General features: G+C 37.4%; 2 protein-coding genes across 2 annotated transcripts in view; both read right to left on the bottom strand.

Moving 5' to 3' along the window:
• RGS22 (regulator of G protein signaling 22) overlaps positions 1–24,358 on the bottom strand; it is a 141,839-nt gene that overhangs the window by 8,369 nt on the left and 109,112 nt on the right. Inside the window, exons 21-23 of the mRNA XM_061122762.1 lie at positions 22,423–22,584; positions 15,949–16,128; positions 11,726–11,884 (exon numbers count right to left, since the gene is read on the bottom strand). Of these exons, the coding sequence (XP_060978745.1) occupies positions 11,726–11,884; positions 15,949–16,128; positions 22,423–22,584 (501 nt within the window). The remainder of the gene's footprint in view (positions 1–11,725; positions 11,885–15,948; positions 16,129–22,422; positions 22,585–24,358) is intronic.
• Positions 20,483–21,275, bottom strand: LOC133042873 (guanine nucleotide-binding protein G(I)/G(S)/G(T) subunit beta-1-like; the record flags this gene model as incomplete). The annotated part of the gene is made up of 1 exon (XM_061123891.1): positions 20,483–21,275. A coding segment is annotated over one exon (573 nt), but the record flags the coding sequence as incomplete, so codon positions are not given.

The following is a 24,358-nucleotide window of genomic DNA, read 5'->3' as shown; positions in this document are numbered from 1 at the left end:
ATGATACCACTTGTATGAAGATACAAGTTACTCATAAGCTGTATATGAGTAAATATTTGCCCTGTGATTAAAGAACTTTTAATACATCAGCAAAAATATATGAAGTCATAGTGTGAAGAACTGATTCGGTGGAAGCAAGATTTCACAGACACCTCTTCCTATTTTCTTGCTCTTAGGCCTTCCCCGATTCCCACTCTATACTGGAAATACCCTCAAACTCCAGATGATAGGAAACATCAACTAAAGAGAAGCTTTTGAAAATCTGGTAATTTTTTGCAGCATCATTTATATAAAAATGTTATTATATATTACATACTTAGTAAAATATTTCTAACAGTAAGATATGAATAATAACAATACCACAAAGATTAAGAGATGCAATGTTACCAGGACCTCTGCTCCCTTTTGCGTCACCTTCCCAATCACATCATCTACCTCCACCCATCCTACAAAGGTAACCACTGTACTGAGTTTTGTGTTTATCATTCCTTTTTTAAAATATTTTACCACATTTGTATTGATTCTTTTTATATGAATTTTAACTTTATATAAGCAGAGTTGACTGGTTATATTTTTGCAACTTTTCCAGTCAACAGTATATTCCTGATACATTGTCTATGTTTATTATTGTAGTATAGTTTATTTGTTTTCCATCACAGCACAGTGTTCTACTACTTGAATTTATTTTTACCAATCTCCTGTTAATAGATATTTGGATAGCTTCTTATTTTTTGCTTTTGAAAACATGGGTGCTGTAAACCATGTGCATGTCACCTGATATTTGTGTCCATGTCACCTGATATTTGTTTCCATAAATTACTCTAGGATATATGTATTTACAAGTAGATTTGATAAATTGAAGGCGAAATGCATCTTTTAACTTACCAGATAAAGTAAAATTGTTTTCTAAAGTCAATCTACACTCCCATCCATAGTGTATTAGAATTCTGACTACTCCCTATTACTGGTGGTTGAGAAAAATATAAGACATTTCAAAATGAGCAAAAAATAACAGGTGATATCCCATAAAACCACTGCAAGAATAAAACAAAATGAGAAGTCCAATATTTTAGTTGATAACAGTACTCTCCAAGAAATCCAATCATGAATCATAAAACTCTAACATAGGAGTCCAAAATGGATAAAATATTCCTATACAAACATTTGCATATATGACATAAAACTCCAAATCATAAATGCAGAAACTCAGAACAGAAACAGATCAAAACATTTTAAAAGAAAAATGTAAAATGACTGTTTACTGAACTTAAAAAAGATTGAAAAAACCAAAAATCTCTCAGAAATGAAGTACCCAAGGTATCATGAATATGGATCATAAAGGAAGTGTATATATACATATATATACACAAATATATGTAGCATTAATATAAATCCCCCTCTTCCAAACTTGGCAAAATATATAAACATATAGACTCAAGAACTTGAGCAATCCTCAAACAGAAACAAACCAAGAAATCTGCATAAGACATCATATTCAAAATTCTGAAAACTAAACACAAAGAAAAGAATCTTGAAAGCAGTGAGAAACAATAAAGGAAAAAGAAAGAACAAAATAAATCTTGGAACATCAAAAAAGAAGAAAAATAGAGCAAAAGTAGGGGTAAATACAACAGACTTTTCCCTTTGAGTTTCCTGATTTATGTTCAACAGTTGAAGCAAAAATTATAAAATTGTCTGATGGGATTCTCAATATATGTTGAGAAGTATTCAAGATAATTGTAAACAGGTGAAGGGAAAGAGACTTACAGGGAGGTAGTTTTGAGACCCAAACTGGTAAAATGTCAGCACCAATAAATTGAGAAGTTATGCTTGTATAAGATGATATCTAAAGCAACTGCTGAAACATCTAAACAGAGATACACCAAAATGAAATTCTAAGAGATGTTCAAGTAATACACAGGAATATAAGACAAGGAAATAGAAAAAAGAAGAGAGGGAATAAGCAAAACAGAAAGTACAATGACAGATTTAAAAACATATTAATAATTACATTAAAGATGCATAGACTAAATATACCAATTAAAAGAAAGAGATTGGTGGACTAGATTAAAAACAAAAACCAAACACTACCATGACCCAACTATATGCTGTCTACAGGAAACTTAATTCAAATATAATGATATAGGTAGTAACGTAAACAGATGGAAAAAGATACCACGTGAAAATCAAGATACCAAGATGATACTATAGCTTTGGAGAAGTTTGGCAGTTCCTCAAAAGCAGTCAATAATTCAACTTCTAGGTCCCAAGAAAAATTAAAACATGTCTATATATATAAGGTCGTATAAGAATGTTCACAGCAGTATTATTAATAAAAGCCAAAAAGTGGAAACAAACCAACATATCAACTGATGAATGGATAAGCAAAATGCATTACAACCATACAGTGTAATATCAGTTAGCCATAAGAAGAATAAAGTACTGACACATGCTACAAAATAGATGAACCTTGAGAATACCATGTTAAGTGAAAGGAGCCAGTCATAAGAACCACATACCGTATTATTTCATTTATATGAACTGTCCAGATACAGAAACTAGATTAGTGGTTTCCAGGGGCTAGGGGGGAAGGAGGAAAAGGGGGTGACTGCTAATGGGTATACAGTTTCTTTTTGGGGTGATGAAAATGTTCTACAGTTAAGTAGTAGTGATAGTCACACAGCTCTGCAAATATACTAAAACCATAAAATGGTGCACTTTAACAGTGTAAATTTTATGGTATGAGAATTAAATTTCAATAAAGCTGTTATAAAATAAAAGCATTCAAATAAAAGAATAAGAAAGAGGAGGAGGAGACAGCAGTGGGAGTGGCTACATAATATTTTATTGTAATAGCCCAAAACAGGAACTAACTCAGATGTCCTTTAATGAGTGAATGGCTAAAGTGTGGTGCAATGCACTACAGAACACGACTCCACAATAAAGAGGATGAGCTACAGATACACATGAAAACGTGGATTGGTCTTCAGGGTATTTATGTTGAGTGAAAAACGCCATCTCAGAAAGTCACATATTGTATGATTCCATTTATAAAACATTCTCAAAAATGACAAAATTATATACATGGGGAAAAGATTCATGGCTAACAGATATTAGGATAATTGGTTGAAGATGACTTACAGTCACAAGGAACATCTCTGGGGTGCATCTTGAATAGAGTGTTGGTTACTTGAATCTACCCACGTGACAAAACAGCACAGAACTATACACACACCTTATATCAATATCAATTTCCTGATTTTACTACTGTAATAGCAAAGTGTAGCCACTGGGGGCAACTAGGTGAAAGGTACATGAGACTTTACTATTTTTGCTATATCCTATGAATGTTAATTATCTCAAAAATTTTTTCTAAAAAAACTAGAATTTGAGATTTTAAAAAATATCAATAACATTATCTTGAATATAAAATACTTTGGAATAAATTTCACAAAATATATTCAAGATGTCACAGAAAATGCAAAATCATTGATGAGAGAAATTAAAGAACTAAACAGAAATAAACTGTGTTCATGGATTAGGAAACAAAATGTTGTTATGACATAAATTCTCAAATTGACCTATAGGCTTACAATTCTGATACAATATCTCAATAGTTAGTCAACATGTGAAAAATTGTTCCATCTTATTAATAACTGCATGCATGCTCAGCTGCTCAGTCATGTCCAACTCTTTATGACCCCATGTACTGTAGCCCACCAGGTTCCTCTATCCATGGGATTATCCCAGCAAGAATACTGGAGTGGGTTACCATTTTTTCCTTCAGGGGATCTTCCTGACCCAGGGATCCAACCCAAGTCTCCTGTGGCTCCTGTATTGGCAGGCAGATTCTTTACCACTGAGCCACCTGGGAAGCCCTTACTAATAATAAGATGGATAGAAATAAATGAATTAGTATGATGACACACCATTTGTCATCAACAGATGGACAAAAATTTGGAAGTCTGAACATACCAAATGAGGAGAAATAGGAACACAGACTGACACACATGCATACTCTATTACTTAATCATTCCAAAAACATTTTAATCATGTGAATATGGAGGTATTTACAGGAATGTTGCTTGCAGTGCTATCTGTAAAGGTATAAATTGAAAAAATACAATAAAGAAATAGTTAAATAAAATAGTATATTTATGCATATGATGGGAATGCAGCAATAAGCTGAATAAATGAGATCTACCTAAGTAGAGCAGTGTGGGTAGAATTAAAAACAACACTAAATTTAAAATGCAAGATGTAGAAAGCACAGTATGTACTATGGAATGAACTATGTCTCTCCCAAATTCGTATGTTGATGTCCTAACTTTCACTGTGACTGTATCATGAGATAGGGTCTGTAAGAGGTTGTTGTTGTTGTTGATTTCCTAAATCAGGTCTGACTCTTTGTGACCCCATGGACTGCAGCATCTCAGGCTCCTCTGTCCTCCACTATCTCCTGGAGTTCATTCAAACTCATGTCTATTGAATCAGTAATGCTATCTAACCATCTTGTCCCTGCAGCCCCCTTTTCCTTTCGCCTTCTAACTTTCCTAGCATCAGCAGGGTCTTTTCCATTGAATCAGCTCTTTGCATCAGGTAGCCAAAGTACTGGAGCTTCAGCCTCAGCATCAATCCTTTCAATAAATATTCATGGTTGATTTACTTTAGGATAAACTGGTTTGATCTTCTTGCACTCAAAGGGACTCTAAAGAGTCTTCTCTAGCATCATAATTTGAAAGTATCAATTCTTTGGCGCTCAGCCTTCTTTATGGATCAACTCTCACATATGTACATGACTACTGGAAAAACCATAGTTTTGGCTATGTGGACATTTGTTGGCCAGTAATATGTCTGTTTTTTAATATGTTGTTTAGGTTTGTTGTAGCTTGTCTTCCAAGGAGCAAACATCTTTTAATTTCATGACTGCAGTCACTGTCCTTAGTTACTTTGGAACCCAAGAAAATAAAATCTGTCACTGCTTCTACTTTTTCCCCTTCTATTTGCCATGAAGTGGTGGGACCAGATGCCATGATCTTAGTTTTTTGAATGTTGAGTTTCAAGTCAGTGTTTTTCACTCTCCTCTTTCACTCTCATCAAGAGGCTTTTTAGTTCCTCTTCACTTTCTGCCATTACAGTGGTATCATTTGGGTATCTGAGGCTGTTGATATTTTTCCGGGAAATCTTGATTCCAGCTTGTGATCTACCCAGCCTGGCATTTTGCAGGATGTATTCTGCATATTTGGAGAAGGAAATGGCAACTCACTCCAGTATTCTTGCCTGGAAAATCCTGTGGATGGAGGAGCCTGGCGGGCAACAGTCCATAGGGTAATAGAGTCGGACACAACTGAGCAACTATACTTTTCATTCTGCATATAAATTAAATAAACAGGGTGACAATATACAGCCTTGTCATGCTCCTTTCCCAATTTGGAACCAGTCTGTTGTTCCATGTCTGGTTCTAACTGTTGCTGAATACAGGTTTCTCAGGAGACAGGTAATGTCGTCTGCTATTCCCATCTCTAAGAATTTTCCACAGTTTGTTGTGGTCCACATAGGCTTCCTCATAGTCAATGAGGCAAAGTAGATATTTTTCTGGAATTCCCTTGCTTCTGTATGATCCACTGGATGTTGGCAATTTGACCTCTGGTTCCCCTGCCTTTTCTAACCTCTGGAATTCTAGGTTCAAATATTGTTGAAGCCTAGCTTGAAGGATTTTGAGCATAACCTTACTAGCATGCGAAATAAGTGTAAATGTATGGTAGTTTGAACATTCTTTGGCATTGCCTTTCTTTGGGATTGGAATGCAAATTGACCTTTTCCAATCACCTTTTCCTGTGGCTACTGCTGAGTTTTCCAAATTTGCTGATGTATTGAGTGCAGCACTTTAACAGCATAATCTTTTAGGATTTTAAATAGCTCAGCTGGAATCCCATCACTTCTACTAGCTTTGTTCATAGTAATGCTTCCTAAGGTCCACTTGACTTAACACTCTAGGACATCTGACTCTAGGTGAGTGATCACACCATCGTGGTTATCTGGGTCATTAAGACCTTTTTTATATAGTTCTGTGTATTCTTGCCACCTCTTCTTAATCTCTTTTGCTCCTCTTAGGTCCTCATCATTGTTGTCCTGTATTGTGCCCATATTTGCCTGAAATATTCCTTTGATATCTCCAATTTTTTGAAGAGATCTCTAGTCTTGCCCATTCTATTGTTTTCTCTATTTCTCTGCATTGGTCATTTAAGAAGGCTTGCTTGTCTCTCCTTGCTATTCTCTGGAACTCTGTATTCAATTGGGTATATTTTTCCCTTTCTCCCTTGCCTTTTGCTTCTCTTCTTTCCTCAGCTATTTGTAAAGCCTCCTCAGATAACCACTTTGTCTTCTTGCATTTCTTCTTCTTTGGGATGGTTTTGGTCACTGCCTCCTGTACAGTGTTACAAACTCTGTCCATAGTTCTTCAGGCACTCTGTATACCAGATCTAATCTCTTGAATCTATTTGTCACCTCCACTGTATAAGCATAAGGGATTTGATTTAGGTCATACCTGAATGGCCTATTGGGGCTTCCCTGGTAGCTCAGATGCAGGAGATCTGGGTTCAATCCCTGGGTTGGGAAGAACCCCAGGTTTAATCCCTAGGTTGGGAAGATCACCTGGAGGAGAGAATGGTTACCCACTCCAGTATTCTGCCTTGGAGAATTCCACGGACAGAGGAGCATGGCAGGTCTCAGTCCATGGGGTCACAAAGGGTTGGACACGACTGAGCAACTTTCACTTTCACTTTGAATGGCCTATTGGTTTTTCCCTACTTTCTTTAACTTAAGTCTGAAACTTGCAATAAATAAGGAGCTGATGATCTGAGTCACAGTCAGCTTCAGGTCTTGTTTTTTTCTGGCTGTACAGAGCCTCTCTATCTTTGGCTCCTTCTCCTCCCCCTTCATAGATCACAGCCTTGTCGTGATGAAGGGGCTTGCATAACTCTGAAGCTATCAGCGAGGCCGTGCTGGATCACCCAAGACAGACCAGTCATAATGAAGAGTTCTGACAAAATATGGTCCACTGGAGGAGGAAACAGCAATACACTCCAGTATTCTTGCTGCGAGAACTTCATAAACAGTTTGAAAAGGCAAAAAGATATGACACCAGAAGATAAGCATCCCCAAGGCCAGAAGGTGTCCAATACGCTACTCATGAAGAGCAGAGGACAATTACTAATAGCTCCAGAAAGAATGAAGAGGATGGGCCAAAGTGGAAAAGATGCTCAGTTGTGGATGTGTTTGGTGGTGAAAGTAAAGTCGAATGCTGTGAAGAACAATATTGCATAGGAACCTGGAATGTTAGGTCCATGAATCAAGACAAATTGGATGTGATCAAGCAGGAGATGCAAAACTGAACATCGATATCTTAGGAATCAGTGAACTAAAATGGATGATAATGGGAGACTTTAATTCAGAAGACCATTATACCTACTACTGTGGGCAAGAATCCCTTAGAAGAAATGGAGTAGCCCTCATAGTCAACAAGACAGTCCGAAATACATTACTTGGGTGCAATCTCAAAAAATGGAATGATCTTGGTTCATTTCCAAGGCAAACCATTCAACAGCACAGTAATCCAAGTCTGTGCCCCAACCACTGCTGCTGAAGAAGCTGACATTGACCAGTTCTATGAAGATCTACAAGACCTTCTAGAGCTAACACCAAATCAAGGTGTCCTTTATAAGAGGTATTTAGGGTTAAATGAGGTCGTAAGGGTAAGGTCATAATCCAAAGGAATTGTGGCTTTTCAAGTAGAGAAAGGATGAGAGCTCTCTTTCTCTCCCCAACTTGTGAGGACACAAGAAGGTGGCCTTGTACATGCCAGGAGAGGTCCCACCAAGAATCCTATTAGCTGGCACCTTGAGCTGGGATTTCTAGTCTCTTGAACTATGAGAAAATTAATTTCTGTTGTTTAAGCCATGTAGTCTGTAATATTTTGGTATGGTAGCCTGAGCAGACTAATAAAATATGGTACTATTTATGTAAGTTAAAGTACATACAAAACAGTCCTCTGAATCATTTTTGAATCCATATACCCATATAAAACATTATCTTAAAAAGGAGTTGTTAAATAAAAATAAATTAATTAATTTAAAAAAAGGAGTTGTGAGAACATATCCAAAACTTAATGGTTGCTCTTGGAAGTGGGGAGGGTAATAGAACTCAAGGTTGGGGCCTTTCCTGGTGGCTCAATGGTAAAGAATCCACCTGCCATGCAGGTGACATGGGTTTGATTCCTAATCCAGGAAGGTCTGACATACTGTGGAGCATCGGAGCCTGTGTGCCACAACTACTGAGCCTGTGCTCTAGAACCTGGGAGTCACAACAAGAGGAGCCACCGCACCATGGCTAGAGGGAAGGCCATGCAGCAACGAAGACCCAGCACGACCAAATAAATAAATAAAATTATATATTCAAAATAAAAAGAAAACAACTCAGGACTGGGGTTAACAGCGTTTAGTGTTCTGCACTATTTCACTTCCAAAGGAAAAATGAAAAACTAATGTAAAAAATGTTAACAGTGTTTATGTTGACCTGGGGAAATATGGGGGTTATAATTATATTACTTTTATACTGTTAGATATATTTTAAATTTCTTTTAAAAAAGAGAATAGGGGTGAAGCTTATAAATAAGATGAAATATGTTACTTGTTACCCCTTCTCAAGTAAAAAAAATAAAGAGATAGATAAATTAATAACTTAATGGACAAAGAGGCAGCCTGGGCAACTTATGACTCATAAATTTCACAGTCAGTGTATCATTCTCCAATTTTAATATTGAAAATGCTGTCCCAAGCACATAATACTATCTCATTAATTCATTTGTTCCCAGATTTATTTGGTAAATAATGATAAATAATTGAACATGTGCTGGATAGTGGTGGAAGTATTTAATAAGACAGATTGTATCTTTGAGGATCTCAGTTCAGTGAGAAAGACAGATGCAAAAACTTACTCATAAGACAAATATAAAGTGCTCTCCAAGAGAGGTACATAGATGAGATGACATTTGAGATAATTTTTTTTAACTTCAAAACAAGTCTGAAACCTCTGACTGAAGGCTTAAAAGCCACTAAAATCCATACTTTATAACTTCTCTGTATTTTTGCTCATCCCAGATTCTACAAATATACACACAGCATTTGCAGAGAAGAAACCATTTCTGAGTCCACACTAGAACCATTTCTTTGACTTGCTTTTCATTGCTTTTGTTATTATAATCATACAGAATGGCCTGCCTCAGAGAATCCTGCCCCTCTGCCTGACTGTTAAAGTGCTGTGGGTTCAGAACCCTGTGTATGGTGTTAGAAACTGTTCTAGCTTCATTCTTTTACAAGTGGTTGACCAGCTTTCCCAGCACCACTTGTTAAAGAGGTTGTCTTTTTTCCATTGTATATCCTTGCCTCCTTTGTCAAAGATAAGTTGTCCATAAGTTCGTGGATTTATCTCTGGGCTTTCTATTCTGTTCCATTGATCTATATTTCTGTCTTTGTGCCAGTACCATACTGTCTTGATGACTGTGGCTTTGTAGTAGAGCCTGAAGTTAGGCAGGTTGACTCCTTCAGTTCCATTCTTCTTTCTCAAGATTGCTTTGGCTATTCGAGGTTTTTTGTATTTCCATACAAATTGTGAAATTATTTGTTCTAGTTCTGTGAAGAATACGGTTGGTAGCTTGATAGGGATTGCATTGAATCTATAGATTGCTTTGGGTAGTATACTCATTTTCACAATACTGATTCTTTCAATCCATGAACTCGGTATATTTCTCCATCTATTTGTGTCCTCTTTGATTTCTTTCATCAGTGTTTTATAGTTTTTTATGTATAGGTCTTTTGTTTCTTTAGGTAGATACACTCCTAAGTATTTTATTCTTTTTGTTGCAATGGTGAATGGTATTGTTTCCTTAATTTCTCTTTCTGTTTTCTCATTGTTAGTGTATAGGAATGCAAGGGATTTCTGTGTGTTAATTTTAGAACACTTTATAACACCATACACAAAAATAAACTCAAAATGGATTAAAGATCTAAATGTAAGACCAGAAACTATAAAACTCGTAGAGGAGAACATAGGCAAAACACTCTCCGACGTAAATCACACCAACACCCTCTATGACCCACCTCCCAGAATATTGGAAATAAAAGCAAAAATGGGACCTAATGAAACTTAAAAGCTTTTGCACAACAAAGGAAACTATACGCAAGGTGAAAAGGCAGCCTTCAGAACGGGAGAAAATAATAGCAAATGAAGAAACAGAAAAAGGATTAATCTAAAAAATATACAAGCAACTCCTGAAGCTCAATTCCAGAAAAATAAATGACCCAATCAAAAAATGGGCCAAAGATCTAAACAGACATTTCTCCAAAGAAGACATACAGATGGCTGACAAACACATGGAAAGGTGCTCAACATCACTCATTATCAGAGAAATGCAAATCAAAACCACAATGAGGTACCATTACACACCAGTCAGAATGGCTGCTATCCAAAAGTCTACAAGCAATAAATACTGGAGAGGGTATGGAGAAAAGGGAACCCTCTTACACTATTGGCAGGAATGCAAACTAGTACAGCCACTATGGAGAACAGTGTGGAGATTCCTTAAAAAACTGGAAATAGAACTGCCATATGACCCAGCAATCCCACTTCTGGGCATACACACCAAGGAAACCAGATCTGAAAGAGACACGTGTACCCCAATGTTCATCACAGCACTGTTTATAATAGCCAGGACATGGAAGCAATCTAGATGCCCATCAGCAGACAAATGGGTAAGGAAGCTGCGGTACATATACACTATGGAATATTATTCAGCCATTAAAAAGAATTCATTTGAATCAGTTCTAATGAGATGGATGAAACTGGAGCCCATTATACAGAGTGAAGCCAGAAAGATAAACACCAATACAGCATACTAACGCATATATATGGAATTTAGAAAGATGGTAATGATAACCCTATATGCAAAACAGAAAAAGAGACACAGATGTACAGAACAGACTTTTAGACTCTGTGGGAGAAGGCGAGGGTGGGATGTTCTGAGAGAACAGCATTGAAACAAGTATACTCTCAAGGGTGAAACAGATCACCAGCCCAGGTTGGATGCATGAGACCAGTGCTCAGGGCTGGTGCACTGGGAAGATGCAGAGGGATGGGATGGAGAGGGATGCGGGAGGGGGGATCGGGATGGGGAACACATGTAAATCCATGGCTGATTCATGTCAATGTATGGCAAAAACCACTACAATATTGTAAAGTAATTAGCCTCCAATGAATAAAAATAAGTAGGGAGAAAAAAAAAGTATGACAAATGCAAAAATAAAAAAAAAAAGAGAAGAACCCTGTCCACCTGTAGATGGCAGGAAAGAAGAAATTAACACATCCCCTGCCCGAGGCTTGCCATTGTAGATGTTTGCAAGATTAATGGCCTTTTTTACTTTGCTTCTTTGTCTCCCCCCCAGTCTCTGATCTATAAAAATCTGGCATCCAGACCTCGATAAGATGGTTATTTTGAGGCACTAGTCTGCTATCTTCTGGATCAGCTGGCTCCCTGATTAATGTCCCTTCCTTGCCTCAACCCCTCAGATTCACTGGCCTGTCGTGTGGCGAGCAGAGAGAGCTTGGACTCACTAACAATATCACATGCCCTTTAAAAGTCTGATTATACCCCAAATAATTCTTGTCTCACCTTTACAAATTTTTCATCTTCTATGATTATCATTTTCTTTTTCTGCTTACTATATTCTTGTCTTCTCTCCAAAACACTCATAATTTTTTCATCAGTTAAGTTCTTCCTAAACTCACAGAACTGAGGCCAATATTTAAATAGAACTCCAAAAATTGTCATCTGTATAAAAAACAAAGTATGTCTCAGATTACAATTTTATACAAATGTACCAATTTAAACTCTAATTCACCATAATAATGGATTAACTATTCTATCTTTAATATACAGCATGTTTCCTCCAACTTATTGTCTCCAAACATCTTGGTATAGTTTAGCTCGGCACATGCTTATCATCAATGTTTTTTTTACTACCAATGAGAAGTCTTTCTTTTAGAAAAACACACTTAAATAGAGTTAAAAGTCACTTTATATTTTATGTTTCCCTAACCAATTGATTGTATTAATAAAGAATCCATTAGGTCTTTTAAAATAAGAAATATATGTTTTCTTTTAAAACTTATACCAGTTGATCCGCCACACACTCGGCTGTTTTATGCAAGTATTCCAAATATTCAGTTAATCAAGGGGGACTCCTCTCCACCCCTCCTTTCCCTTCTTTTAGAGAAAGGAAATACCATTTTGTCTCTGGAAAAGCTCTTAAACAAAGCTGCAGATCTAAGAATAAATCTTGAGTAACTTTTAAATGATACAATCTCTCTTTTATGTGAGAACAAGAAAAGTAACATTTAAAAAGCAGAGTGGTATCCTGGACAAATGCTTTCTATGAGGATACTCTACATTAAGTGATTAATTGTGATATTTATAGAGATAAGAATTGTTGCTTAAATTTTCATGCCAAGTTTTTCCATTAGTTCCAGAGGCACACGTTACTTCCAAGAAGGTAGGACTTGCCACATCAGATCAAGCCCAACGTCTTGTTGCTGGGGAATGGCCTTTACCTAATGCCCTGGAGAAAAATGAACCATCCCATTAGGCTCTAAGCCAACTTTTCAGTAGAAAAGTGGAGTTTTTAGAAAGTAAATGCTACAGTGATCAACAGGGTCCTGAACTGATACATTTCATCACTCCTCCTTTCTGTACATGAATATCATTAGTAATTCTATAATTACTCCCTTTACCATACCATCTTGTCACTGAATTATACAGCCTCTTGGGATTGTGAACACAAAAGCTAAAGATACTTTATTTGACGAAGTGTAGGCTTTAAAAAAGTTTTCATTTCCATTTATCTACCATGGATCTTGGGGCTTTCCAGGTAGCATTAGTGGTAAAGAACCCACCTGCTAATGCAGGAGACATAAGAGCCGCAAGTTTGATCCCTGGGTCTGGAAGATCCCCTAGATGAGGAAATGGCAACCCATTCCAGTATTCTTGCCTGGAGAATTCCATGGCAGGCTATGGTCCATAGGGTCACAAAGAATCGGATATGACTGAAGCAACATAGCATGCACGCCATGCTTTTTAGTAATCCCCTGCTCCAATGTTAAAGGATCATGGTAGTTTTTATATGAATTTCTTAAACTTAAACACTCCTCTTCCACCTCCATTTACCAACTACTGACCCTACTTCTCACTTCTCTCTCCAAAACCTGAATCATTTCTAGCTCTCAAATGTATTTGTCACCTAGAAGGCTTCCCAGTAAAAGTTACCCTATTAGGGTATAATATTTCGAGGCAGACATAAAATCTCTCTATTTCTGAGAATCCCTTGGAGGTTCAGTGGTTAGGGGTCCACACTTCCATTGTAGGGGGCATGGGTTTGATCTCTGGTCGGGAAACTAAGATCCTGCATGCAGAACAGGGTGGCTGAAAAAAAAATGCTCTATTTCTAAAAGTTGCAGTTAATAACATTCATGTTATTCATGAAAATTGCCCTGTACCTCCAGAACCTTAAAAGACAACCAGACTGTTAGAAAATTTTTTAATAAATATAGAGCTACTTCCCACACTGCTAGTGGATGGGCAATGACTGCAGCATGAGTGAAGAGCGTCAGTGAAAATATGGCTGAGTGACAAAAGCAATACTAAAACAGGCAACAGCTTTTTATTTACTATTCAGTCCTTTCACACAATGTTGCTCTGTTTCCAATTTGATCTATTTCTCTCATGATTGATCTCTTCTCACATCATTCATTCATGTTTTCAAAAACGATACTGTCTATTTTGTGCTAGGCATGCAGGCCACAGCAGTAAATAAGAAACAGTCCCTATTCTCAAACACCTTACAGTCCAGTGGGAAAGTCAGGCATGAGAACAGCTATTTTCAATTTTGTGTGATAAGTGTTCTGACAGGGACAAACACAGGATATCACAGAAGCTTAAGGGAGAGAAAATGAGACTGTGAAAAAATCTGGAGGGAAGAAAGTAAGGCCTCTCTATGGAAGTACAAATATTTCAGTGGGACTTCCCTGTGGTCCCGTGATTAAGACACCATAATTCCACTGTAGGGGACATGAGTTTGATCCCTGGCTGGGGAACTAAGATCCTGAATGCTGTGTGGCCAAAATAAAGCAAAAAATATATATATATATTAAAATCAATGCAGGGGTGCAAGTTCAATCCTTAGTCAGGGAATGAAGATCCCACATGCTGTGCAGCCAAAATAAATAAAAGTAAAAAATCTAATATTTCAGTAAGACAGAGATAAGATGGCAATGAGTAGAAAGGCATCTGGTTAGAGAGATATAGAGGAAGGAATATGGTCTTCAGTCTGAGGACAATGGGAGTAGTCGAAATAGAGAGCAGAGAAGTGACATGATCAAATACACATTTTGAAAAAGATGGCTCCATCTGCAGTAAGTTAAACGGTTTTGAGAGTCTAGGGGCAGGGAGTTTTGGTAATCAATGTGAGACACTGCAGATGTGAACTGAGATAGTGGCATGGAATTGGAGAAAAGTAGATAGAATAACAGATAAGGAGACAAATGGATACATGTTAGTGACTGAAGATCACCAAAGGTCAGGGAACAAAGGAGAGAGAAGACATGAAGATGGCAACCAGATCTCTGGCTTGCACACCTGGGTAGGAGGTATGTCCTTATGTGAACTTCCTTAGGGAACACAGAAACAATTGATTTGGTGAGGTGAGACCCCTAAATATTCTCTTGTTCCCTGAAACCCTAAAGATTATATTTAACATATATCTGGGACTTTGTTTTGGGAAATGAGACAGAAGGCACAAACTAAAGGACTCCAGTAAAGTTCCCTGGCTGCACTCCCTGGACAGTGTAGCGGAACCAACCAACATAAGCAGCTCCAGACATTCACCATCAGCCTCGAGGCTGTGATCTGGATAGGCAAGCCTTGGCCTGGCTATCAGGAGACCTAGGCTAGGCTAAGTGATCTTTTCATTAACAGATGCTACAATTCTGACACCATGTTTTCTATTTCTCCCTAGCACATCCTCAATCATTTGTCTATATTTTTGCCTATTTTAATGCATATTTTGGATGGTGAGTCTGCTTTCGGTTCCTTTTAGGACTTAGAACACAGCTGGCTTGCAAATGAAAATGTTAAGGAATAATGGTCTTTTTCCATGCTCAAGGGCATTCATACCCTAAATCTCTGTCTCATATCACTTAAATCATGACAGGGCCTTCCCTATTACCCCTATTATAATTTATTTTTCTTAATCATTTTTCAGGAACAACATCACTAAAAGGCTTTTCAAAATGCAAATAAACTATGTTCAGCAAATCACTGTTTTCTATTATTTATCTTAAAGAGAAGTAACTTGAGCAGGTTAACAGGCATGATTTTCCTTTCATGAGCTTGTGTACTTTATGTTGGTTGGGTACTTAAATCTCCTCTCACTTACTTTATGAGCTATGTGAATATTCCAACTTTTAAAAATACACAAATCTTGAGACATATATTTTGCACATTTTTTGTGGTAGCAGATATTTTAAAAGGAAATATGAATGGTGGGAAAGGAAGGAGAAATTAGTTGGGGATTTATAAATTAGAAATAAAATAATAACCATGCAAAGTCAAAGTATAGAATTTTAAAAATTGTATTTGCTGCATATTACCATCAGCAAAATAGCAAGTTACTAGTTTCTATGTTCTGTGGCATTCACAACATTTTTCTAACTAAATAGAATAAATCCCAGGATTAGGAGGATTCAAACCTTGGCAAATATGAATAATGCAAAAACTTTAAAAGAATATCTAGACTGCTAATCTATTTTAAAGTATGCTTACTACATGCCCTGATATCTTACCTGTGCCTCTCTGAATACATATGGTCCCAACTCCTTCCTGTGTTCAATAATCTTCTGGGCTTGCTCTACTGGAATGTCAATTTGTAAAGCTGGGGGAATGCTGGAATTAATAAAGCAGTTGATAATAGTCATAATCTTCTTGTGTATGATAGACTCATTACAATGAGAATGGCACAAGTCCTAAAAAGGAGGAAAGATAGGTCAATATATGATTAATGCATTAATAGAACACTTTATACAATACATCAATATATCTTTCAGTTAATATAATTTTAACTTCAGGTCAAGAGAGTACTGGGACATGTCAAGACTATCTTAAAAATCATAGATTTTATTTTTCTTGGATTTGAAGAACCTAAGACTTTTTTTCTTTTTTGCTCCTAACCTGTGTCTTCATGTCTGTGTGTGTCATGTTCTGCCACCCATTCTTCTGTTAATCTTTGCCTTTTAAAGGAACCTAAGACTTTGACACATATACCTTAAATAAATACAGGTTTCATTTTAATCCTGATTGCTTCTTCTCCCGGGAAAGGAGCAGCTTTAGTGTCTGCTTTGACTCATTTAACAAATTCATATTAAGTACCTGCAATATGCCAGACCTTGAGGTGAGCCCCAAAACACAGTGCCTGTCCTTTAAAGGCTCAGTATAGGATGAGAAGCAGGAAAACACATGATTCCAATCTGAGATAGCTAATAAGTGGTACAATGGAGAACAAGCACCTAACTCAAGTTACAAGTGGATACAAAAGCTTTTTCCACAACTGCTTCTATGCCAAGGTGATTTAGACTAAAAAATGCTAGCAATATAAATGGGAATGCTGTATTTAATGGGTGTATTATTATGCATCTCAGTATCTGTATTTTTTCAGAAAACCTATTAAATTATTATCTTTATAGCTAAAGAATTTAAATATAGTAATGATACATTTAAAAGACCCAGTTTTATGTCACAGATGTAAGGCTATCACTTTTTAAGACAAAGAGGTAGCTGAGGTTGAATTATGACAATTCTTTGCTAAAAATATTGTTCACTAAATCACTAGAAAACACAAGTTTGGAAACTTGTAATTCTAGGCCAGAAATTAGCCAACATTTATTAAGTGCTCACTGTATGACAGGCATTGTAATAACTGTTTAAGGACAGTTGAAGAAAGAAAATTTCTAGTGTTTGCCATATAAAACATTATACAAATAAGTTATAAGTTTGGCATAAATTATATGTGAAAAATCTTGATATAAGTGTTACATTGAGACAACAGTTAGCATTTTTATGCAATTCAGAACTCCCTCAGAAAATGCCTATTTATAACACATGCTTGCTATGTTACCCAAAATTAAATTTTTTGCTGTTACTAGTGAAATTATCATGTATTTGGCGAGCCGAGTTAATTATTATTTTTTAAATTAATTTTTATTGGAGTATAGTTGCTTTACAATGATCCTGGTTTTTTATTATTATGGAAATATAAGGATTGTGAAATAAAAACAAATTTGTGAAATTATATAATGTTAATTTTGAGAGTGCAGAGTCAGAATTTAGACAGAATCCAACCTGATGTTTTTTCTGGTTTTTATGCCCTACTCTACCATTACTGAGTTCACTTTTACTTATTGTTAAGGTCTCAGTTTAAGCACACAGTCGACTCTTGAACATGGGCGGGGGGTGGGCGGGGGGCAGTTAGGGGCACCAACCCCGCCCTTGCAGTTAAAAATCCCCGCATAACTTTACAGTTGGCCGTCTGTATCTGTATTTTCACACCTGTGGATTCAAACAACAGTGGACTGTGAAGTACTGTAGTCTGAATTTGTTGGTAGTCTACTGTATTGGTTTTTATCTTTCTGGCTTACTTCACTCTGTATAATGGGCTCCAGTTTCATCCATCTCATTAGAACTGATTCAAAATGAATTCTTCTTAATGGCTGAGTAATATTCCATGGTGTATATGTACCACAGCTTCCTTATCCATTCGTCTGCTGATGGGCATCTAGACTGCTTCCATGTCCTGGCTATTACAAACAGTGCTGCGATGAACATTGGGGTACACGTGTCTCTTTCAGATCTGGTTTCCTTGGTGTGTATGCCCAGAAGTGGGATTGCTGGGTCATATGGCAGTTCTATTTCCAGTTTTTTAAGGAATCTCCACACTGTTCTCCATAGTGGCTGTACTAGTTTGCATTCCCACCAACAGTGTAAGAGGGTTCCCTTTTCTCCATACCCTCTCCAGCATTTATCACTTGTAGACTTTTGGATAGCAGCCATTCTGACTGGTGTGAGATGGTACCTCATTGTGGTTTTGATTTGCATTTCTCTGATAATGAGTGATGTTGAGCATCTTTTCATGTGTTTGTTAGCCATCTGTATGTCTTCTTTGGAGAAATGTCTGTTTAGATCTTTGGCCCATTTTTTGATTGGGTCATTTATTTTTCTGGAATTGAGCTTCAGGAGATGCTTGTATATTTTTCAATACAGTATACTAATGCATATATATGGAATTTAAAAAGATGGTAATGATAACCCTATATGCAAAACAGAAAAAGAGACACAGATATACAGAACAGACTTTTAGACTCTGTGGGAGAAGGCGAGAGTGGGATGTTCTGAGAGAACAGCACTGAAACAAGTATACTCTCAAGGGTGAAACAGATCACCAGCCCAGGTTGGATGCATGAGACCAGTGCTCAGGGCTGGTGCACTGGGAAGACCCAGAGGGATGGGGTAGGGAGGGAGGTGGGAGGGGGGATCGGGATGGGGAACACATGTAAATCCATGGCTGATTCATGTCAATGTATGGCAAAAACCACTACAATATTGTAAAGTAATTAGCTCCAACTAATAAAAATAAATGGAAAAAAAATAAAATAAAAGAATTCCCCAATTTTGCTAAAAAAATAATTCAAAAAAAAGAATTTGTTGAAAAAAAAATCAGGTTTAAGTGGATCTCGCAGTTCAAACCCTTGTTCAAGGGTCAACTGTACTGTTCTCTAATAAATGTTCTATGTCTGCCTGGGTCTAGGTGATGGCCACCTTAGGTACTTCATTGCACCCTATGCGTCTCCCACCTATTGCACTGATCACACTCACGTAACTATCTGCTCTGTCACTTGTCTGTCCCTCCTCTAACACTGCAAGCCCTGAGAGGAAAGACTTGATCACAGTTGTAGCCTCAGGTTTTAGCTTGGCCCTTGGTAGATGCTCAAAAAGTGTTTGTTGGATGTATATATCCTTCCAGTCTTTTCTCTTTGGGGATATACACACACACTTTATATTAAATCATACTGCTTTCTAGTAGCTAGATTTTAAAAAATCAGTAAGATAAATATCTCTTTCCCATCACTGATTAATCTTCCAACAGCAAATTTTTAATGCCTGCAGAGTATTCTAATGCATAGATGTATTATAATTAAAGTAAGCAATGTCCTGCTGTTGAACATCATAGTTCTTTCCAGGTTTTCACAATTCAGAACTATGTCTGATTAAGATCATAGGAGCCATCCCTTTGCATATTATTACAATCATCTCTGGGAGGGAGTATAACTTGGTGGTTAAGGCCACAAGCTTTAGCAATAGAATGTTTTGGCTCAAATTCCAGCTCTCCTAGTTAGTTAGCTGTATGAGGCACAGAAGTTTAACTTTTCTGTGCCTTAGTTTCTTCATCTGTAGAATGGTGAGAATTAACAGCTTTGACCTAGGATTCTTATAAAGGATAAGGTAGTTATCATGTGAAAAGCATTAAGATAATATCTGACAGACATAAACACTTAATATGAGTAAGCCATATAAAAACGACTTGCTAGGTTTCTTTCTGGCGAACTTCCTCAAGACCTAATTCAAATATCATCACTTCTTTTTTTGAAAAATTTTTCTTGGGAGTAGAGTTGATTTACAATGTTATGTTAGTTTCAGGAGTACAGCAAAGTGAATAAGTTATACAGATACATATAACCACTCTTTTTTAGATTCTTTTCCCACATAAGCCATTACAGAGGACTGAGTGGAGTTCTCTGTAAGAATCATCACTTCTGCTGAGACCTCCCTGACCTACCACCCTCCCTGAATCATCCCCTCCTCTGTATCAAAATTATAACCAGTTAGAATATGGATCACAATCAGTGTTATTTCATCATATTTTGTTTTCATGGGTGACCTCCCTCCTCGAGGGAAGACAATGTATTATATCCATTTTTTTTAATTCCTGCAATCCAGCATTTAGTAAATACTTACCAAATAAACACATGCACTTTGATAGCATGATTTTCAATAGCTATATAGGATTACATGTCCCCCATTCTACACAACAGAAAAGATATTTAAATGAAGAGCAGCTTTGGAGGAGAGACAGTCACAAAGGGCTGACTATGTATGAGTCTCTGTTTTTTTTTAAATGCTTATTTTGCACAGCTTATCTCCTTACCTTTTGTCCTAACAGGGTTGGACCTACTCGTATTCATTTTAGCTTAAAGGCCATAATAATTTCCTGTTCTGGAAAACAGATTCTACCCCCTTTTTAATTTTCTTTTTTTTTTTTTTTCCCAGAAGGAATGCACGATTCGTTTTAGTTACAGCACAGAGATTCTTCTCTCAGTGGGAATTGTGCTCTTGGTTTCAGCAATAAGTGAGGGGAAGGTCTTGCCCTTTTGAAGTTCTGAGGGGTGCAGGGCGTCCGCGTTAGTAGGGGTGGATGGGAAATGCTATCTGCAACGCTCCAAGGCTGGAATGGTCTTCCAGTCACTGTGGCGTCCACCTGCTGTCAGGGTTAGTTCCAGATTTTGAGGAAGCTGTCCCAGGACCCCGTCGCCACGGCCATCCCGTCATCAGTTACCCCCAGGCAGCTCACGCGGTTGTCATGCCCGGCCAAGACCCCTGCCCTGTCGGCCTTGAGGGCGTCCCAGACGTTGCAGTTGAAGTCGTCGTACCCTGCGAGAAGGAGGCGTCCGCTCTTGGAGAAGGAGACGGAGGTGATCCCGCAGATGATGTTGTCATGGGAGTAAGTCACGAGCTCCTGGTCCGCACGGAGGTCAAACAGCCGGCAGGTGGCGTCGTCTGCGCCGGTGGCAAATGCGTTGCCATTTGGGAAGAAACAGATGGCGTTGATGTCAGACTCGTGGCCGGTAAAAGTTTGCCGGCACATCCCTTCTCGCACGTCCCAGAGTTTGGCTGAAGCGTCACAAGCACCAGAGACAAACAGTCTGGTGTCCGGAGCGAGCGAAAGGCTCATGACGTCCCCGGTGTGTCCAGTGAACGTGGTCGTCTGCTGGCCAGTCTCGATGTCCCACAGGGCACAGGTGGTGTCTCCAGAGCTGGTAACGATCTGATTGTCATCCAGAAAATAATAATTTTCAAAAAATTATTTTAATATTATTTATCTTGTGATAGAATTTGAAAGAACTTTTATCTCAAAATACTTTTTTTTTTTCCTTTAGAGAAATTTTTGTGTTGAGAAAGGTACAAAAACTGTGGATAACAGAAATGAGTAGAAAACAGTTTCATGGAATGCTGGAGAAAGTCTGGAAGCAAAATGGTATTGAGCAACTACTAACTATATAGAATAAACATGATGCAAAGTATTAGTGCCGCATAATCCCTGCCTGGAGAAGGGAATGGCAACCCACTCTAGTATTCTTGCCTGGAGAATTCCACGGCCAGAGAAGCCTGGTGGACTACAGTCCACAGGTTTGCACAGAATCGGACACAACTAAAGTGACTTACCACATACTGCAATTCAACTGAAAGCCTTATCCTCTTGAATTCCAGTTTTATTTTTACTCCCTACTTTTATAATGGGATTAAACAGGCTGATTGCAAGGTAATGAGCCTGTTTACCTTGGGAGCAGGGATGTCTACTCTTAGGTATTTCGAGACAACATTCCTGTATTCAAGTTTAGGTTATATAAACTAGAGAGTCCTTTCCTTCTCTTCAATGCAGAGATTCCATATGATTCCATCAAATAATTAAACCTGATAATAAACTGCTTTGATAGCTAACAGCTTGCTCTTTCACTTATTTTGTTAAGAATTTGGCCATTCTGATAGAGAAGCCTCTTTCATCTCTAATGGTTTATTTCTCTGTAATCCATTATCTTTGAACACTATTGCTGCAAATATGGTTAGGTGGAATTTTTGTAAAGAAGCCTTGGTTAAAGTGCTGAATATGAATACCTTCAGGAAAAAAATGTACATTTATAGATAAGTGATATGCAAAAACATAGTTAAAACTTTTCAGGAAGATTCTCATTAGAACATAATATATGTGAAACCCTGAAAAATCTAATACCATCATTTCAAGGCTAACTCTTACTCTTCACTATATAATAATAAGTGTATCTAATACAAACAATAAATATCTCAGTATTTACATATTGGTATGAAGACATCAAGTTGGGATACAAATCTTGTCCATATAGTTAGGAATCTCATATGTTAATGCATTTCCTCCTTAAAAAGATGTGGTTTTCTCCAGCTTTCTACTACAATACCTTATATTTTTGTACTTCTTGCCAAAAGAGCACCCCATTTTCCAATAAATCTCCTTTCAGAGCCACAAAGCGTTGAAATTGTCTTGCAGTAACTGGATTCAATAAAGCTTTACGGAAAGCAATGATTTCACAAGACGAAGATATCCACTTGCTCTCCACAGGCTGTCCAAATCAGAGAATACATAAAATTAGCTATGTTCTAAAAATTAATAATAAAGTAATTTATTAGGCTAAAAATTACCAACTTCTATCTCCTTTGTTTTGGGCTGTTGAAATTTATGGCATGGATAAAGAGAATTTGGCAACTTCCCCTCTCTTTTCTTCTCCCTTTTGTCTCCTTTATATTTTTATGGCATCACTTTTTTAAGAGATGGAGAGAAAATGAAATGATTGGATGACTTAGAACATATGATTATATTACAGAGGACTGAGAATGTTAATAATCATTAGAGTTTGAGAGATGGTGAAAAACTACATTTGGGTATATAGTATGAATTCTGTGCTTAAACACAACAAAGTAATCACACTGTTATGATTATATCATATTATTTTATAATTATATATACTATATGGTATATATTAATATATAATTTTCCTGACTTTCAAAAAGTAAAAGCATTGAGCATTTAAGATATTTTTTTTAAATTGTTGGAAAAATTGCCAATTAATCCTATTATAATTTAAATAGGAAATTTACTGTGGAGCTTCACTATAATTCTATCCTAGAAAGATAATGGGGTTTTTTGTCTTTGTTTTTGGTTTTGGATTTTGGCTGTGGGCTTGTGGGATCTTAGTTTCTGAAAGATGATGCTGTGAAGGTGCTGCACTCAATATGCCACCAAATTTGGAAAACTCAGCAGTGGCCACAGGACTGGAAAAGGTCAGTTGTCATTCCAATCCCAGAGAAAGGCAATCCCAAAGAATGCTCAAACTACCGCACAATTGCACTCATCTCACACAGTAGTAAAGTAATGCTTAAAATTCTCCAAGCCAGACATCAGCAATACGTGAACCATGAACTTCCAGATGTTCAAGCTGGATTTAGAAAAGTTAGAGGAACCAGAGGTCAAATTGCCAACATCCACTGGATCATCGAAAAAGCAAGAGAGTTCCAGAAAAACATCTATTTCTGCTTTCTTGACTATGCCAAAGCCTTTGACTGTGTGGATCACAATAAACTGTGGAAAATTCTGAAAGAGATGGGCATACCAGACCACCTGACCTGCCTCTTGAGAAACCTGTATGCAGGTCAGGAAGCAACAGTTAGAACTGGACATGGAACAACAGACTGGTTTCAAATAGGAAAAGGAGTACATCAAGGCTGTAGATTGTCACCCTGCTTATTTAACTTATATGCAGAGTACATCATGAGAAATGCTGGGCTGGAGGAAGCACAAGCTGGAATCAAGATTGTCGGGAGAAATATCAATAACCTCAGATATGCAGATGATACCACCCTTATGGCAGAAAGTGAAAAAGAGCTAAAGAGCCTCTTGATGAAAGTGAAAGAGGAGAGTGAAAGAATTGGCTTTAAAATTCAACATTCAGAAAACTAAAATCAAGGCATCCGGTCCCATCACTTCATGGCAAATAGATGGGGAAACAGTGGAAACAGGAGCTGACTTTATTTTTCTGGGCTCCAAAATCACTGCAGATGGTGATGGCAGCCATGAAATTAAAAGACGCTTATTCCTTGGAAGGAAAGTTATGACCAACCTAGACAGTATATTAAAAAGCAGAGACATTACTTTGTCAACAAAGGTCCGTCTGGTCAAGGCTATTGTTTTTCCAGTGGTCATGTATGGATGTGAGAGCTGGACTATAAAGAAAGCTGAGCACCAGAGAATTGATGCTTTTGAACTGTGGTGTTGGAGAAGATTCTTGAGAGTCCCTTGGACTGCAAGAAAATCCTGCCAGTCCATCCTAAAGGAGATCA

The sequence above is a fragment of the Dama dama genome, chromosome 21, assembly GCF_033118175.1.
Source record: "Dama dama isolate Ldn47 chromosome 21, ASM3311817v1, whole genome shotgun sequence".
Lineage (NCBI taxonomy): Eukaryota > Metazoa > Chordata > Mammalia > Artiodactyla > Cervidae > Dama > Dama dama.
This window is presented reverse-complemented; position numbering and strand designations above follow the sequence as displayed.